This window comes from Seriola lalandi, unplaced genomic scaffold, assembly GCF_002814215.2.
Source record: "Seriola lalandi dorsalis isolate HSWRI2012SDOR001 ecotype SW California unplaced genomic scaffold, Sedor1 jcf7180002054476, whole genome shotgun sequence".
Taxonomy (NCBI): Eukaryota; Metazoa; Chordata; class Actinopteri; order Carangiformes; family Carangidae; genus Seriola; species Seriola lalandi.
Genome location: NW_019525029.1, coordinates 2,378,667 through 2,397,689, shown reverse-complemented (window position 1 = coordinate 2,397,689; position 19,023 = coordinate 2,378,667). Strand labels below are relative to the sequence as shown.

At 38.6% G+C, this 19,023-nt stretch overlaps 1 protein-coding gene across 3 annotated transcripts; it reads right to left on the bottom strand.

The window, feature by feature from the left end:
* Nucleotides 1-6: 6 nt before the first annotated feature.
* tpd52 (tumor protein D52) lies at nt 7-18,113 on the bottom strand. 3 transcript variants are annotated; one of them, XM_023412316.2, is made up of 7 exons: nt 17,981-18,113; nt 4,221-4,348; nt 3,417-3,565; nt 2,944-3,045; nt 1,730-1,771; nt 534-582; nt 7-147 (listed from the first exon to the last, which is right to left on the bottom strand). In XM_023412316.2, the coding sequence occupies exons 1-7, from the start codon at nt 17,997-17,999 to the stop codon at nt 25-27; spliced, it is 612 nt and encodes a 203-aa protein (XP_023268084.1). In that variant the 5' UTR covers nt 18,000-18,113; the 3' UTR covers nt 7-24. The 3 variants fall into 3 exon arrangements, with proteins under 3 accessions (XP_023268084.1, XP_023268082.1, XP_023268083.1); XM_023412314.2 differs by lacking the exon at nt 17,981-18,113 and adding an exon at nt 8,368-8,590; XM_023412315.2 differs by lacking the exons at nt 1,730-1,771; nt 17,981-18,113 and adding an exon at nt 8,368-8,609.
* Between the last annotated feature and the right edge of the window lie 910 nt (nt 18,114-19,023).

Sequence of the window (19,023 nt, the reverse complement as noted above, 5' to 3'; positions counted from 1 at the left end):
GGGGGGGGGTGCGGTAGGCAGGTCTCAGTGCATCAGTGTCTCCTGGGTGGGCAAGTCTTCTGGCTGACTGAGCAAAGACTCAGTGGTTTGGCTGCTGGGTTCCTGGTCACCGGGGTCACTGGTGGACGCTGCTGGAGTCATCTTGGTCTGAAGGAAAGGAAAAAGAAAACAGGAGGAAAAATAATAGTTATTTAAGTTATCGTTGGTCTCGCCACGTGTGGCCACAGTGATTGCTGTTCAACAAAAGTTATAAAATCCCGCCTCATATGTTGATTAAAAATCAATTCAAAAATTTTCACTGACACTGAAAAGACTCCATGAAGCGTCTGTGACCTCTGGGAATATTTGATAAAGCTATGAATAGAAATATTATATATGGACCAACACACACACATATATATATATATATATATATATATATATATAAATATAAATACTCATTGAAAGGGAGCCGTTTACAATTGAGTTAAGGCTATTTTAAAACAATAAAAGGCTGTTGCAAAAAGGTGATAGTGCTGTTTATAATCTATTACCTTCAAAGTCTCCACTTTCTCCTCAAATGACTTGAAAGTTGGTGCGTTCCTGTGAAAGGCAAGAGAGAAAGACATAAAAGAGTAGGTGACAAGATCACAGATAGAGCAACACTGACTGAATTTATCAGACACGCTTGCACAAAAGTTTTGGAAAGTTAAGAGGTCATGTTATCTGATACTCGGCACAGACAATGCAGGATTTTCTAAACTGACCCCATTCTATTATGTTCTTTTGGCAAGGTGCTAAAAAAGGTGTTGATTTCATAAAAACAGAATCAAGAGAAAGCAGAATGAAAAGGATGAGAGGAGAAAACATTCAACATGTTTCCTCCAAAGATCAGTTTTCAGCATCTTGAGAAGTTGTGTTTGATTCATTCCACTTCACTTCGAAAAAATCCATATTTCCAAAGAACAGAGCCTTTTTGGTTCCTCAGAAACACAGATGGATATTCACATTTTGTGATATTTCTGTTGGACAATGGTTCACTGGTTTGCATGAATTTCGTGCTTCGAAGCGATAATCTCAAATAGAGCAGAAACATTTTTCAGAAACTATTTTTATTGTTTATTTTTAAGTATTTTTTAACTATCGAATATAACATTTATCTACGATATCATTGTATTTGATCTTTTTTTTTTAGACCATACATCTAATTATGTAATTAATCAGTAGATTAATCAATAATGAAGATAATCAGTCATTGCCGCTCTAATCTCTCACGAGACCTCTACCTCATCAAAATTACTAAAATCTAGAGAAATTAAGATGAAAAAGTCAGTGGTGTGCAGTCACACTTCAGACCAGTAAAGTTTGCTGGGCAGAAAACGACCCAGAACAGCTAATCAACGGCGACATTTATCTCAGTATTTTCGTCAAGATTTTTGCAAGACCTGACAAAACTACGGTTTGACTCTGAAGGATTATCAAAGCTGCAGCTTCACTGATAGCTGACAAAGTGGCTCATAGAAGTCATCATTGTTGGTGTCCTCAAGCTACACACTTAGACCTTTTTTATGCAAAACACGTGTTATTCTACAACATGAAAATACAGAGCTGAAGGTAAACAACTTTTACTTTTCTACAAGAAGCAAACAGATATTGTGCAGCTTTTGCCTCTTTCATGTTTGATGCAACATGTGTGTAACTTGTGTGCTGTGCCAGTCACATTAACACAAACTAGCTTTGGTCTCCTTACCTCATAGCAGGCATACTAGCTGAGTGTTGTAATGAGCGCATGCTATCCGACAGCATTATGGAAAAGAAAGGGGGCATTAGTGGTGGTCTTAGCATAGTAAAGACAGTTTTACACAGAACAAACCAGAGACGGAAACACATTTGTAGGCACAACAAACAGTACAAACCCTCATTTATTCTGCTATATGGTAAAAGAGCAAGTATTCTACCAAGTGTATAAATCCTATAAATCCTGCTTTATCCTATTAAGATCGATTGTGTATTAACACAGTGGGTATGTGCTAATCCTTTGTATTATGGGGGAATATCTTGTCATCGAACAAACACACACACACATAACAGCCGCAGTACATGTACATACACATAAGCACACACTACCCCTTTGACCCCCACCCCCACCCCCCGAACCAGCTCTGTGTTGTAGCTCATCTGTGAGGCTGTATTTCTCAGCACACTGCAGCTTTCAGGGGCCTAATAATCTTGTTTGCAGCTCAGTAATCCAGAGAGAAGAAGGATGACAGGGGAGAAGACAGATTACGATCTGGGGGGGGTTAAAGCCTAGTTATACCAGGAAATATTAACACATTATTGTGTTGTTACATATTACATGTCCTTGGTACTGTGAAGCTGAATAACAATTCAGTAGATGTATGGCTTTCAACATATATGCATTATTTTAATTAGAAGAAGATAATAGAGAAAGCTGATGGCTGTGAAATGTAATGTCATGAAGATGAACAATTAAATCCAAATTTTTTTGGCATTTCAAAAATGCCAAAATTTCATCTGAATCCTATTAAAATGAGTATTGTTAAGTGTTATCAAATTATCTCTGAACAAAGCCAAATACAAAGTTGATGGCACTGACAGGAATGCTGCAGGTTTAAAAAAAAACAAGCAAGAAAGAGTTATATTATAAAGCTACATGTAAGTGAAAGAAAAAATGTCATGTCCTTTAGCATACGCTGTAACATCAACCTGTTCATGTCTTTCCTAGACGATATGATCATGCCACATCTGAGAAGCTGTGTGGAAAAAGCAATTTTTGAGCAATTTTTAGGAAATAAATCACTGGTTGCTGCTTAATTGAGCTTCAAAATCATGAACAGATGAACAATGGATACTTTCCTTTCTCAGAGAGATTCAGTGCTTCAAAGAAAAAGGATTTGTAGTTGCTGGATATGTAGTCCCATGAATGTCTCCTCTCAGACTCACCTAACATCCTCGAGCTTCCGGCTGATGGCGGAGCCCACATTGGAAAAAGCTGCCGTGGCCTTCAGGCCCGCCTGAGAGAGCGTTTCAGATGTCCTCTTATAGCTGAAAGAGAGAAGGGGAGACAGAGAGAATGAGGGAGAAGGGACGGGCAGGAAAAAGAGAGGATATGAGAGTGATGAAAAGAGACTGAGAGATCAAAGACTGGAGACAGGCATCAAGGTCAGAGCTAAATCTTTGTGTCGTTTTCATTTTAAAAACCCTGAGAGCATCAGAATGCTGCTCATTTCCTGTAGTGTAAATCCAGTACGAGTTTCACCCAGGCCACAGACAGCCTGTCAGACGCACTGACATCTTTTTCGTCTGTGTTCAGATGAGAAAGTACCTTCTCAATGCTGCTGACAGTTAACCATGTTTTCAGGGCATTCAGACGCAGAAACAATCTCATCATCAAACTGTGGTGGGCGAGTACTTACGCGGTGGAGGTGGTGACCTCCTGCCAGGTTTTGGTGATGTTCTGCTTCAACTCATTGAGAGGTGTGATGCCCATCTTCCTCTTAATGTCTGCCAACTCCTTCTCCTTAGCCGCCAGCACCTGGGTCAGAGTTCGGATCTCGTCCTCTACCTGGACACACATAGATGCGCACACACATAAAACTATAATTCGTCATATTTGAAGTTTTGAATGTACATCAACCCCTTTTTCTCAGTTAAAGGATAAATCTTCGATCCCATACACCCTGTCCAGCTGCTATAAGCACTACCTAACACATGAAATCTCAACTATCTGCCCAAACAGCACAATTTTCTCCTGTTTGAGTAGTGTTGGTTAAAACTTAAGTGCTAAGCTGATTTAGGAAATTAATTTGCCTTTTTAAAAAATGTAACTATATATTTGTTACCCACACAGACTAATGCACTGCAGATTTGAGTGTTTTCATGGGATTTGTTGACATGAAGTATAATATACAATAACCTGTCTCTCTTATCCTTCAACAAATCTCAACACCTGAATCAAGCTAAATGGTTGGATCATATATGGGAAGCCACAATATGTAAAAAGCTAAACTGTATGTCAGTTTAGCCTTGTTTGAATTGAAAAGTCCCCCAAGGCCCCGCAGAAAAACTGCAATTCAAGTGATGCACATATACTGTAGTAATAATTCTAACCATTCTCCACTATATGCAAGGAAAGCTCTCTCCAAGAACAATCAGTCATGTCTAACACCTGATCTTGACTCTTTGAACCATAGCCTGTTTAATCCCTGATCCCTCCTGACCTTGACCAACTCTTCCTGCAGCTCCTGCCGCTCTTCCTCTGTCATGGCAGGTGGAGGGGGGGAGGGAACGACGGACGTCACTGCATCCTCTCCCACCTCCGGGACTGAGTCCGGATGCTGCTGGAAACCTGGGAAGTAAAGTAAGAAAAATTTTAGATTCATCCATGCTTTTAACTTGGCAAGTCATGTGTATGTTTTTGAGTGTCTGAAGTGATATTTTTTTTTTAAATGACATGTTCACATGTAGGTGCCCATGTTTGCTGTGTGACAGTGAGGCTGATGTTGGTCGTCAAACTCAAGCTGTCATGGTCTTCCTCTGGAGGTTGAGGATGAAGAAATGCTGGTAGAAGCTGAATATGTTGAAGATATCAGACAGTAAGACCAAAAAAAAAAATTAAGGATGATAAAATGAAGCTTTTCATGATCCAAAACACAAGCTTTCATTCTTAATGAGCAGCTGAATAAACACCGTCTCCCTGTCACACACATTTACAGTATGCAGTGTACACACTTCTCTTTGATGTTGCGATCTCTGACAGAGCTGTGCCCAGTAGGAGCAGCAGTGCATCAATAGTACAAAGAACTTTCTAGATGGAGACATCCTGGGCTCAGACAGCATGAGAACACAAGAGCAGAGGGGTTGTTAGGATCTGTCAGTCAAAAGGACAGCAGCGGGTGAGGATGTTTTGAGCTGGAATCAGGAGCCCCCCCCCAACTGTCTCTGAGGTAATTTTTCTTTTTATCTAGTGTTTCCTTGTATTTCAAGGATTCAGAGTAAAAGTCAAAATATAGAAACAAAGACAAAAACAGGAGAGTACTTAAAAAAAAAGGAAAAAGAGAAACCCCAAGAGCTGAATAAAACAATAAAAGAGGAGGGAGACAAAAGAGGAACTGGTGGCGAATACGTTTCTGGCGTATACTGTGCTTTCATCTCAGCAGGAAAGGAAGCAGAACTATGATGTAAACTGAGAAGAGAGACAAAACAGAACAGAAAGCAGAGTTCATGAAATCATAGGCCTTGTAAAAGCCATTGAAATGCTGGTGTGATCGTAAAAAAAAAAAAGTTACTAACCTCGGCCATAAAAATAGTATAACTACTACTGGGCCTACTAGCAGTTTGTTAAGAAACATTTCGAATATGCGCAGAATGTCCAAAAATATGCATAGCATTTTGTCACTGACAGCATAAACTATAGCTTCATAGATTCCTCCTGGTGGCATCTCTGCCACATAGTTTCTTCCTGCTCACATAGTCAGAAACACCAAAGCAGGCATTTACAAACATTAAAGTAATTGACTGAAACTATATTTCCACCACATCATTCCCAAGTATGCAACAGTAAGTCAACACCAGGGTTGAAAAGTCCTTTGCACATGTAGCCACACCCAGCAGTGATGTCAGGGTGTACTGACACACCCTGTAGTACACTTCTACATCAATGCAAGTTCAACTTGGAGGTTAGCTGAAACAATAATATTAGCTGGTGCTAAGCTGTTCTTTAGAGATCCATACTGTATTTCACCTGTATAACTTAATGTATGCATTTGTTTTTTTTTTCATGCTGAGGATGTTTTAACATAATTTGATCAAAGGAAAGGTCACTTGAAATCTATTCTGATACAAACCCCATATCCTCTCCTCCCATCCATTCCACAAACTAGGAACCCATCCTCTCTTCCACGTCACACACCAATACTTCCAGTACTTTAAAAACATTTTAGCTGAGACAGATGTTGGTTAGGGCAGAGATACAAAAATTACAAGAACCTAGCGATATACACTCCCACGAAGACTACACTGGAATTTCCGCACAACTGTCTGGAGAGCTGCTGATGAACGTTTCTCAGCCTTCCAATCACATAGTTTTATCATAAGCTGAGAGCTGGACTGTGCCAATACTACTAAATAATTTTACAGAGGAAATAGAGGCGGGCATTACAGTAATTTAGGTGAGAAGAAATACAGAGGAAATTCTCTTTTCAGACCTCAGCCCTAAAACCACCCACACTGTTGAAGTGTTAGGCTTCATCTGCCCTCAAGCACTTTTCGCCTCATCTATCTCTCTGTCTTGTCTTACATTTGCCTTCTCTTCCAATTACTGGTGACACAGCAGTGCCGCATGATCACACGCACGCACACACAAACACATACACACACAAACACACTATACAGGCACACCTGCTTACAGACAAAGAATTGTATAATGGACACTTACCCTTATAATGGCTGTGCCTCAGTCATTAAAAGGTCTTATCTCCCTCCATATGAAACAGAACTACATTCTTTTATTTTGACGATCTATATTATGCTGCTCAGGGACTGAGTTTCTATGTGATAAGCTTCAAACAAAGGATTTTGTAAATACAGTGAAAGTCGAACACCGCCTGGGGGTGAGAAGAACAGGTTGTCTGCTGTGTAAAATTCTGTATTACATAGCTCCAGGCAGTGATGTGAGATCTGTATGTCTGAGTGTGGATGTTGCTCTGCATGAGTTAATGTATGCCTTGAAGCTGAGTTTCCATCACTACGTGTTCAGAGCGAGGGAGAAAAAAAAACAAAGGGAGAGAGAAAGAGAGAGGTTTGGCTTGCTGCACCAAACTGAATATCCACCCACATTACTGCCCTTCCCCTCTGATTGAGCTCATTTCCTTTTAACATGTTCTACCCCATGACAACCTAAGCCTCTGTAGTTGTCAAATCTATCACAATTTAGAGAAGCAAGGTTTAAATCTGAAGCATGCCTGAAAAGAACAGCATTTTGAAAGACCTGCCAAACTGCCAGCACATAATTATTTGTTTTTGTGACAAGTCACTAGAAACGCTCTGCTTTTGTTAACTTCCACTGAACTAAGGTAGCCTAATCATTTGGTAACTGCATTACAGTTACTGCTTTGTTATTGTGACTAAGCCTGGTTTGTTATCTATAAGCAGCAGAAAGAAATGTGGACTTGATAGATTAATTTCTTTAGTCTGGAAGCTGATATAAATTGTGTGGGTATAATACAATCACATTACAGTTAAAATAAAACATGATGGGACTGAAATGGTGAACACCAAATAACCAAGCTTGTTATGTGTAAAAATACAAAATATAGACATATGCATAATCTGATCTACATTGAATATCCACACAACACAGCTAAAAAATTAAAGCTTTTTCATTTTCTGATGTGGCCTGGCAGACACTTCAAAGGCTACAAAGCACTCTGCACAAACAGAAAGTCACACTGGAATTGTTACGAAGACATTTCTGGATCTCTTCAATCCAAATGATAATGACATTAAGTTTCTTCTGATGTGCTGTTCTAAGTTTTATTATTGGATCAAACTTTGTTTGTGAGACAAAAGAGCAAGAGCTGAGACAGTCTGACGAAGAAACTCCACCATGGTCTAACATGTGATCCTGAGATACTGTACAGTATAATCATAAATAATAATATCTGGACTTATTCAACAGATCAGAATGTGACAGAAATGGGAAGGTGGCTGAAATAGATGTGAAGAGTTTCAATGAAATTACAAAGTGGATATTATGTGGTCACTAATTTTTGAGAATGCATAAACAACATAGTACAGAGCAGTATGAGCTTTAGTGGAAATCTATAAACATGTCACTCAACTCTCCTCCAGTTCACCATGATTTATTCACCAAATGTTTTTGCTTATCTTTTTATCCTTAAATATTAGGACATTAAAGACACTGGAGTATACCATGTTTTGAAAACTGAATAAGAACCCCCTAATAAAGGCAAGACAGCCAAAAACATTTGGTGAGTAAAGCAATAAATCAATTGAATAATCACAATAAAGCCATAGCAAGACATCGAATCTCATTTACCGGTACGATCATTTTCTAAATAAACAAAAAATAAACAAGAAGTCTGAAAACTAAATGAAAGTAAACTGAAAATTGGCAAAAGCTCCTGTCACACACCACCACCAATTATCACTTGTTCCCTCCCCCTTCCAGTTTGTGCTCCCCCAAATTCTTCCCGTCCAATGAACCAAACCCATGTTTTGTCTAGCGTGCACGCATGCTCGCGCTCACACACACACACACACACACACACACACACACACACACACACACACACACACACACACACACACACTCCACCCAGCTTTTCCTTTTCCTCCTTGTGATACCTCTGGTTTTGACAGCTGGCGAGCTGGGTGGCGTGTCACTGTAGGCCGGGGAGAGGTAGAGGTAGCTGGTGTTGACTCCTTGTTCAAAGTCAAACGGAGAGTGGTATTCCTCCAGAGGCTCCATGTTGACAGCTTGTCGTGTGCTGCTGGTCAGAGCGACTACCACCTCCCTGCCACCACCACTACCTAAGTAAAACCAGCCAAGTGCTGATTGTCTGCATGTGATCCAGGCGCGTGCTGGCCGTCTGCGTCTCCTTGTTTACAGCGCCCTGGAGTCTTGCGTGACAGCAACACACTCAATGACCAAGTGCGTGTATGAACATGGGAGGAGGTTTTGTATCGGCTTTCAGGTGGTCAGAAGGTCAGAGTGAGCCAGTTTTCTATTTTCCATTTCTGCAGCAGGCCAAGGCGCTGTAAACCCTCTGCTCCTTTCTTGCTGTTAATAAGTTACCTGTCCCTTCAAGCAGCTGTTGCAGCAGGTACACACACTGTTGCTACACACACACTCCCATCTTCCTCTCCACTGTAATCCCAAAGTACAATTTTCAGTTTATCTTTCAAACATCCATTTGCGTAATCAGTGCCGTTCTCAGATGCTAGCCACTGTTAGCAGAGCTAGTGCTGCAGTGATATTGCGTGATAGTCCAGTTTCAATACTCTCAGGTCTCTCTGTCAATTCCCTCCCTCCCTCACTCAATTTCCGTCACCAATTCTGTCATCCAAGTAGGAAATAAAAGAGGTCCCATTTGTGTGGGCTGGTCACATGATGCATGCGTGTGTGTGTGTGTGTGTGTGTGTGTGTGTGTGGGGGGGGGGGGCATTAGATGGAAAGCATAATCTGCAGTGTCCCAGATTACGGCAAAGCGCTAATCCAGAGAGGCCAGTCCATCTTGGAGCAGCAGTAATGCTAGTCAGATAGAATGGAGGGGAGAGGATGCCAGAGGCTACACTTGCTATTGTGTATTAGAGGGAAAGTGCTCTATGTGGTAAAAAGAACATGTGCACGTGGCACTGTGTGTGTTTGCGTGTTCATACTTGGGCTGCAACTAATGATTATTTTCTTCATCAATCAGTCATATATCTATTTTGTTGAGTAATCAATCCATATATACAATGTCATTAAAAAAAATCCCATTCAGTTTCTAAAACAAAAAGAGATCTATTCAAATTGGCAATATTAAAATCTGTACTAAAATAACTACCCACAAACTACAGTAGTAGCCTGAAAGAAGTAGATGCAAATCTCTCTTAAATTCAGGGGTTGTCCTGTCTCATGATTTTGTGCTGCCTATCTTTCCTGTACTGGAAGTCTCTCTCCTGCATCTGGCTGCATGCTGCCTAGACATCTTTACCTTTCTGCACTCCTTCCTGCCTGAACATTTAGTAAAGTATCAGGATTATTCCTTCGAACTGACAGTGAACATATCGAATGTGCCATATAGAGGGAAAACATCTAAAAAAATATCATCTCTATAGTATTCCTTAATGACACAAGGCACAACTTTTTACACAATTAGTCAGTGACAATCCTGGCAGAATCCTGTGTTTTCCTGCCTCAATAAACTGTCTCAAATGTCTCAAATGTACAGCACATCTTACACAGAGAACCATACACCTTGATCAACAGAAAACAAAAGACATTAATATGATAACTAAAAACCAGAGCAGAATTAAAAGGCCTGGATATTATGTTCCATGGTTAACTGTAAATATGTAAAATGAATAAATGTCTGTGAAAGCTTTCTTTGTTCCACAATACATCCTAACTTCTCGTCATCACACGTTGACGTAGGTGATTAGCAAGACAACCTGCACCAAAATGAGATGATAAATCACAGTGTAATTTTTTCATTTACTTGCTACACCTACCTCTTAACACTTAGGAAGAAAAGACTGTATAATAATGCATTCAATCATTCAATATCATAATTGATCTCAGAACTGGGGAAGCTGAGTCAAGGGCAGTTTGACAAACACACTTGTGTGTAGCTATTCACCCATGAAAGATCCCAGGATTATCCACAATGCACATGTGCAAACATCCGATATATGCGGCTCCTCCCTGCTTGATAAAGCAGAATCTTTGTCAATGGGACACAGCCATGTCCACAAAAATAAACTGAAACTGTAGATACAAATAATAATTGACTATTTTTAGTTTTAAAAGTTCAAACACTTGCCTTGCTTGTCCTGACAGCATGCCACTGGTTTAATGTAATAACAGACAATGAAAACTAACAAATATATAGTTTTGACATTATCATCACAGCACAAGGACACAGATTTACTCAGATGTAAGCTTTTGAAAGGTAGATTCTTGATCTATATATGAAATGCAATAGTTCTCAGGACATGTCACATTAAAGTGCTTAAAGGAGAAGAATGAGGCAGGAATTCAAACTTCACAAAGTAAGAGAATGAATATAAGAATAAGTCCTGCCACACTTCATTCAAAGACATTCCTAGAGTGTCAATAGATAGCAGCATGCCAATGTGTGCAAGCACCTGCTGATACTCTCAAGGCTGCAGTGAAATGGGAAAGCAGCCTGGTGATATTCCCGCAGTAATTTTATGACTCAATGTCCTCAAAGAGCTTGAGAGCTTTGAAGGAGAAGATAGAAAAGAGAAATCGGGTTACTATTACGAGTAAGAGAACCACTGAAATTCAGATGTTAAATTGTCCTACAATTATGTGACACCTAAAGAGAGAGTCAAGCCAGAAACAAGACACAGTTTGCTCTGGTGACAAATGACCACTGGAAATGAAATGGTAAGGATGAGAAAGTCATCATAGAAAACACTCACAAATTTGCTGTCAACAAACTGAATATTCATAGTCAATGTACAGCAATTTTTTGACCTGCAGGGTGAGACTATGGCCTTCACTCTACATTGCTAAACATGCAGCTAATCCTCACAAATATTGATTCAAATGTCAAAAGAAAAACGAAAGAGTACATCAGTACACAACACGCCAGTAAAAAAATATTCACAACTAATAAGTCCATTTTAAAACTAATGTCGATGGACCGTGTTCTGTACACTGAGTTCAGGCCTCCTCAGCCAACATTCCTCTGTTGTTTGGAGCCAGACGAGAATGTTTATGCGATCTTCTCTAGGAAATACCTAGCACTAAAAGAGGCAGATAGCACACTATCCTGGAAGTATTGAAGCACAGTAGGAAAGATTCCACAACCACCCTTGTCAAAGGGAAGAGAATGGAGATTTCAACTTTCTACTAAAGCTATGTTAAAGCTAAGTTCTCTAAAATAAATTAAGTTGCTCATTTATATATACAGATTGATGGAAATAACAATGTTCTGCAGAACTGCAATTTAACCTTGCACATCAACACACAATTCATTAACTATAAAGATACAGTATTATGCAGCATTTCAGTGATATGAAAATATCATTGCTGCGCAGTGTGCACATTTAGATTCATATTCTTTGGAACTGTTAGAGGGTCTACTTGATGTCCACACCAACTGAACCCAACTGAAACACAAATATTCATCTGGAATTCTCAAATATTTCAGTGAATCTTTCAAAGAAGATATGTGACCAAGTAATTGCTCTGTAGTTTTAATGTATATGACAAGATGATCCTTCAAATGACTCGCAATATTTAAAATATATATATATATATATATATATATATATATATAATAGCAGTAACATTAGTGCCACACAAACAGACCATAAATGAGGAATATGAATCTAACGTCAAGCCCTACTGTTCGTGCGACAGCCCTGTACAATGAAAGTTAGAGGCTGTGGGTCATGCAAGGCTAATTAATCTAACTGCACTGCGCCATGATCTGTAGAGTCAGGCTCTACTGCACTGTGCTTTCATTCAGCCAGATCACCCCAGGAAGTGACATGCATACAGTCACTCATCGCAAACTATCAAGTGCCATTATACACACATGCACTAAAATAGGTCTAAATAAAGGACAATAAATCAAGCTTCTCTTCTCTCTCACTCCTAAAATGGTCTTTGGATTCATTTCTGTTCAGAAGCTTCAACCTTGTGCAATATTATTGCTCCTGGGAGTCTACCACATGTACATAAAGATTCAAGCACAAATGCAGCGCAGGGATACACAACATCCTTTCCATCCTACTCCATCTACAAGAGTCCCTCTTCATTGTGAAAGGATAAAACTGTTCTTCTGAGGCTGAAGTAATCTGAGATGAAGTAATATATAGGCCAAAAGTTTATTAACAATGGAGATCAATTAAATGATGTGAGGTGGAATAAATGCGCAACATTTCCACCTTGAACAGGCAGTGTAAAAGGGGCTACTGACTCATGAGAGATACTGGTATGCTTAATTTGGGTAAATTATTAAATGTTAATATAATATATTAATAAAAAATCATTTAATGTCACAATTTGCTTTGAAAACAACCTCTGACCAAAACTCCAATTTCAGCATGCTCTTGAACCAGATTGTTTCATAAATTTGATTTATAAACCAAAACAGATAAGAACAGAAAAACCAACCCTTGGCTCCCGTCCACTCAGACTGTAACCAGGAACAAACAGCCATTTTCAAGTGGCTAATGAAGCACAGCATGGGATCAATTACCTTCCTATTCATGGCATACCCTGTCACATGATTAGCCTAAAACAAGAATCATGAGACATGGATGACTGGATGCAACGAGCGTGCCCACACACTTGCCATGAGATGTGCATCATGGGAAAAATGAGGCGCAGGGCAAAGAGTGGCTTCACCTCAGATGGAACAAAACCAGTGTCATGTCCTCATCTCACTTCTACATCATTATTAACAACCTCAGTCTTCATCTCACAAATGTGTTTCTTTCTAATCTGGACTCTCTGTAGGCAGGCATCTAGATAAAAGCTGATCAAAGGAATAGTTTGACATTTTGGTAAATACCCTTACTGGTTTTAGTTCCAAAAGTTAATCAAGAAATTCAATACAATTCTCATGTCTGTATAGTAAATAAGAGACTACTGCCAGCAGCTGGTTAGCTTATCTTAAAGATAAAGACTGGAAACTTCTTTAAACACAACGTTTGACATCTGCAAACTCACCCCAAATGTAAGTAACATAAATGTAAATGTAAATGTAAGGGAAGTTTCCCTCATAGTATGTGCAGAGTCCCCCAACTGTCACATCATGGCTGAATGAGTCTACATAGTTCTCTTTCAATTACATAAAAAAACGGATTCAAGTTTCAAGATTCAAGTACACACTGTTTCACTATATATATAAGAATCTTTAAAAAGGGTTATAATACAGTAGGATCTATTTTGTTTCAATCACATCTCAGGCTTGCTCATTTTGCCTGGATTTAAGGTTTGGACAGCCTTGTTTCAAAAATATTTATGTTAAAAAACAACTGAGTTGAGGGGCAAACAGCAGACATCTCATAAAAAAAGGAGCACTGTAAAACTATCTTCAGTGATGTGTGTGAGACAACAATGGAGGGATGTAGAAAATGGGGCCAGAAATTCCAGTCTCAGTTACAACAGTGTTCAGCAAAGAACCGGGTGCATCTTTTAAAAAAAAGAGAGTGGAATTAGGACTGATTTCTACACTCACTATGTTCCATTTGACAGTGAGGCCCAACGTTTCTCTCAACAGTGTCATGTTGGGAGATACTCTTTGGGGCCAGAGCTACCAGACAGGTGAGAGCACAGCTTGGCCAAATCTCACAGCTGAATGAAAAATTCTCCATGAAGAAGCACCAAAAGCATGTTGATTCAATTTCCACTATTATCTAAGTTTCTTTTTACTCAAAGTTTTTATTAACAAAGACTATAAAAGACTCATTTAGACTGGATTTTCAAACATTTTACACAAACATTGACACTTTGCATTGTAATCTTTATCTCAATGCTGTGCTGTGAACCCAGTAAGACGAGCATAGTGCAACATACGTAAAACATGCAATTCTGCTGACACTAGTGTTTGGAGCCAGCATGCAATAAAGGCTAAAGTTCAATAAATGATCTGCATTGAACCCTTTAAGAGCTCCTTTCAAATGACTTGTGACAGCCATGACTGTTGTCAAAGATGTACAGCGAGGTCCAAAAGTCTGAGGCCACGTTTGGGAAAGTGGTCTGAGACCTCACTATATTTCTAGGTGAACTCAGTAATGGTTTAGGCATCAGACATTCCCTTCCAACAATTAGACAAGCCAAAGACAATTGCTGACTTGTATTACACCTACAATGCGGAAACACTTTAACAAACTTATTAAACTATTTAACATGTATTATGACAAATCAAGACAAATAAATATGTGCATAGTTGGTGCAATCCTTTACAGTGCAACTGTCAATGAATTTACATAAGTATGCTTTTGCAGAAAGTAAACCAGTTCCATTTACTATAAGACATTTTTTTTAGAAACATTAACAATGTGCAGCAGACTTCACAGCTATAGTCATAGCCAAATATTTCAAAATTTATTATAGTTAAATCAGACCTTAAAACAGTGCTGGGTGAAAAATCAATACTTTTATTCATCATCTCCTATTCTGTCTTATTCTCATATAGAGATAGGACCACAAGTGTAATCTCAAAGTGAAACATTACTTTACTGTTACTGGATTTCTGTCAAAGTATTATTTTGTTCTAGTAAAACAAATGTCTAACTTGAACAAGTCAGCTGTACATACATGGTTGGGGGATGTTGTCTGTGACAGCTGAAAGCATCTAGTTGTGCCTCATTGAAATCTAATAAGGCAAAAATGTTGGCCACTGCTCATGATCAATCTCATTAGACAACCAAGTTGAAAAACAAGATGGACTGGTAAGCCTGACTGTCACATTTTTGAACATCTGATTTGAGCCAAATTCATAAGCTTCTATCAGGAAAGCATAAAGTTCCAGAAACAGGCAACATCCAAACAGACAAACGTTACAGATCAGGCATGACTTTTTTGCTATATTCTACTTTGTGTCATTTTCTGGAGTAAGATATTCTGGAGTATTTCAGGGGAATATTTAGTAAAAACTTTTTGGGCAATTTACAAAAAAACTCTTGAACGTATGTTACTGGCAACTGCTCTGGAATACTCTATCCACAAATATTCAAATATCACAAATGCTTACAAATCAGTTCGTGAAAAGTTCATCAATATATCACCTGGCGAAAGTATGTGCTAGTCCCCAAAGATCACCTACAGTGCCAAACACTGTACTAAAAAGTGAGAACTACTGAAGCAAAAAGAATTCCCACTCAAGCAAGAATGGACCCATATGATCTAAAATCACCACTGGAAACTCCATTCAACTGCAAGGGAAATCAAGCACAAAGAAAGAGCTGTTTCTTATCAAAACGGTCATCTAAACACACACACATACACAATCAGAATAGAGCAGACTCCACTCCCCTGACAGCTCCTTTGAGAAGCACCAGTCACAACACTCAATATACACACTGACCTCCCTCCTGCTAAAACCTACTAACTGAGCTCCTCTTCATCCTTTCATTTAATGTAATGTTTCACCTGTAATATTGACAAAAGATTGTGGAGAAACACTAATCACCAATTGGAATAAACTGATTAAACAAAAAAAAAGATTTTAAAAAGGTAAGATGTGTAATGATATAATGTGATATAATGATATAGTGATATAGTAATGATATAGTGCCTTTTTAGTTGGTTGTGACTGTGTAGGCTGATACCCAACAGCTTACAGTGACAGGGAAAAAATTAAGAAGAATGCAGGTACTGATGGCGATAGGATACAGCTACCATTGATACCTGCATAAAAGTATGACTCAGTGTAAAGAACTTCACTGCCTGTTTTCATGACAGTGTGACAATGAAAAGAGAACTCATCGGTTCCTATGATGATATTTAAATAGATACAATTACAACTAGGAAGGATCAAAATTGACTTCTGCTGACAGAAGAACTAAACTAACCTACACATTTGCTTTTTGTCTGACATTTTTAGTTGTATTTCATATAGCAACCATTTCATAATTGTTCTGTTTCACTTGATGCAGAAACAAATGAGATGTATTGTGATTTTGATGAATACCAACCAGCAGCACTATCAAAAAGTATGTCCTTAAAAGAAGTCTGACATTTGCCATCTTTCTAACTGTGTTTCCAGGGCCATATAAGGCAACTTACAGAACAACAAAAAGACAAGATATTTGCAGCCTGAACTGTCGGTGCATCAGTTGCAGACACACAGCGGAAAATAGTGTAATGTGGTAAGGGAAAACCTTAAAAGCATATACAAAGCACAGGAAACCTGCACTTCCAAAGAGGAACCATGGTCACAAGACAAGTTCACCCTCACGAACAGTGACTATGAAATTATTCACTTAAAAATACTATCAATATGAAATACTTCTCAACCAAATGAAACAAAACCAAACATTATGTGCTTCATAAACTTAGAAATTTACTGCAGGGCAACTGTATTGCAAAGTATTTTTGTTACTGTGTCCAGCCTCACAGACTGACAGAATTGTCTGACTAACATATGTGATGCACCTTTCCCTTCCACATTATTTTTCACCTTGGAAAGAGCTGTGCCCTTTTTACCTTACATCCCCTTGAGGTGAACAAATAAATCTATTTTCATAAACTAAACCTGAGTCTCACATACAAGCTTAATTTGTTGCAAATGTCAAGTTTCCTTGTAATGCAGCAAAAACACATGCACTTCCCTGAGAAGCAGCTGTCGCAATAAGTAAGTAAGCCTGGGTAAGGACGAGAGACTGGTGTAGAGGAATGAGAGAGCAGATGGCTGCCTAGCAGGAATCGATATGTCCAGGTAGGTGTAGGAGAGGACAGGAGGAAGGAATGGCTGGTAGAATGCATTTACAGCCTTTCCTGTGGTTCATACACTCACATCCTCTTGATACATGTATAATATTAAAGTACTTGGCAGTCCCACACATGTGCTTTTAGCCCTGTTTGACCTCACTCAAAAATCTGACAGTCTTCCAATATAGACTGATACAGAAGAGGAATGTACTACTTTTAAACAAAACTTGTGCTGTCATTGTTCTGTTAAAAAAAAGGCCAGAAATGTAGACGGTGTGAGCTGACTGGAATAGGTGTAGTGGGTACATCTAGAAAACAAGTAGTAAGCTGTCAAATGGCTATAACCTATCTGCACAGGTTAGATTCTCAGTTACATAACAACCAAATCTAAGAACCAAATCTAAGAACAATCCCAATACCAACTCATTAAGAAGTGTTTTCAAACCCACGTCACATGTACCTTCCAGTGCCTGTCAAACTTTTAGCCTTTTTAAATTTAGTGAAACATAAATGATAACTTCCTCGTTTATGTTTTACTGATGTAGCATTTTGACACACACTGTGCAATATTGAACTTCCGTATTGTTTTTGGTAAAAAAAAATTGGCACTGTATTAGTCTATGCCAAATTTAAATTTGCTTCCAAAAGCCCCGTCGCTATCTCTATCACAAAAATGCACTTTATTCGAGTTTGAAAAGTAGCATATGTTGTCACGGAGAAACTTCAGTCACTGCGCAAAGTTAGCTAGTTTGCTAACTTTCATGTGACACAAAAGCAGTTTGAAAACATTATCGGTTACAACACTGGCGCAATTAAACATTTCAGCAAGTCAGTTACCTTTCTCTGCATCCTCCATTGTACGGCTGGGCGTTGTTTCTGGTAGTTTTATGTCCAGAGTCTGCAGGTTGTTCACTTGGCTGTTGCAGACCTTCCTGTTCTCTCACTCATGTTGCCAGGCAGCTCGCCGTGCGGGGTGGGGTTCGCTGTGACGTCAGCACGCAGCAGTGTAAACAGAAGCGAGCACGTGGATCAAGTTTGAAACCGTCAACAAGGCGCAGCTGCAGAGCATCGACACTTTGTTACTCGTTTAAAAAAAAAAAAAAAAAAGTACAACACATGCTATTTTACTCAGCTAAGATATATTTTAAACCAATTCCAAAAAGATATTGATATAAACTTTACATTCTGTTATAGCTCCCCCAGAGACTGCTGTTCATTCATTTTGGAATAATTCTGTTTTTTATCAACAGCCTTATTTAAGGACAGTTTATTTTGGAAGAATGCACTGTTTGGCATCCTATATGACATAATAACACACACGTATAATTCTCAACTGTACATTACTATTCTTCTTATTTTATTGGCTTAGCATCATATTCATGAACTCAAATTTACAGTTAAAAAGGTAAACATATTGCTTTTCACAAAGGCAATCAAACAGTAGGCCTACATTGACTCCATGCACTTTTGTAAAAAAAAAAAAAAAAAAAAAGGCTAGGCCTATTAAAACTATTATTATTTTTTTTTTTTTTTAAATTGCATCCTCCCAAATTCAAAAATGCTGTTTTTCTGCATGGTCATTTTGTGACACAAGAAAACTATATCTGTTTATGTCAAGATGTCTTTATTTCAATAAAGAAGGGTGAGGAAAAAAAAACACAAACCTAAACATGCATATTCCTATCTGTCATACCTCAGTTATACATAGTTTTATCTTAAGATCTTTACTTCACACTTCATCCAAGCTCTACACATGTAAAAACAGCACAATAATGCAAGTTAAGTGATAAAGAGGCTTTTTGAGAATAATTACAGAAATCCTTGTTGAGATACAATCTGAATTAACACGTCATACAAAGATATGCTATGCTGCTGTCTGA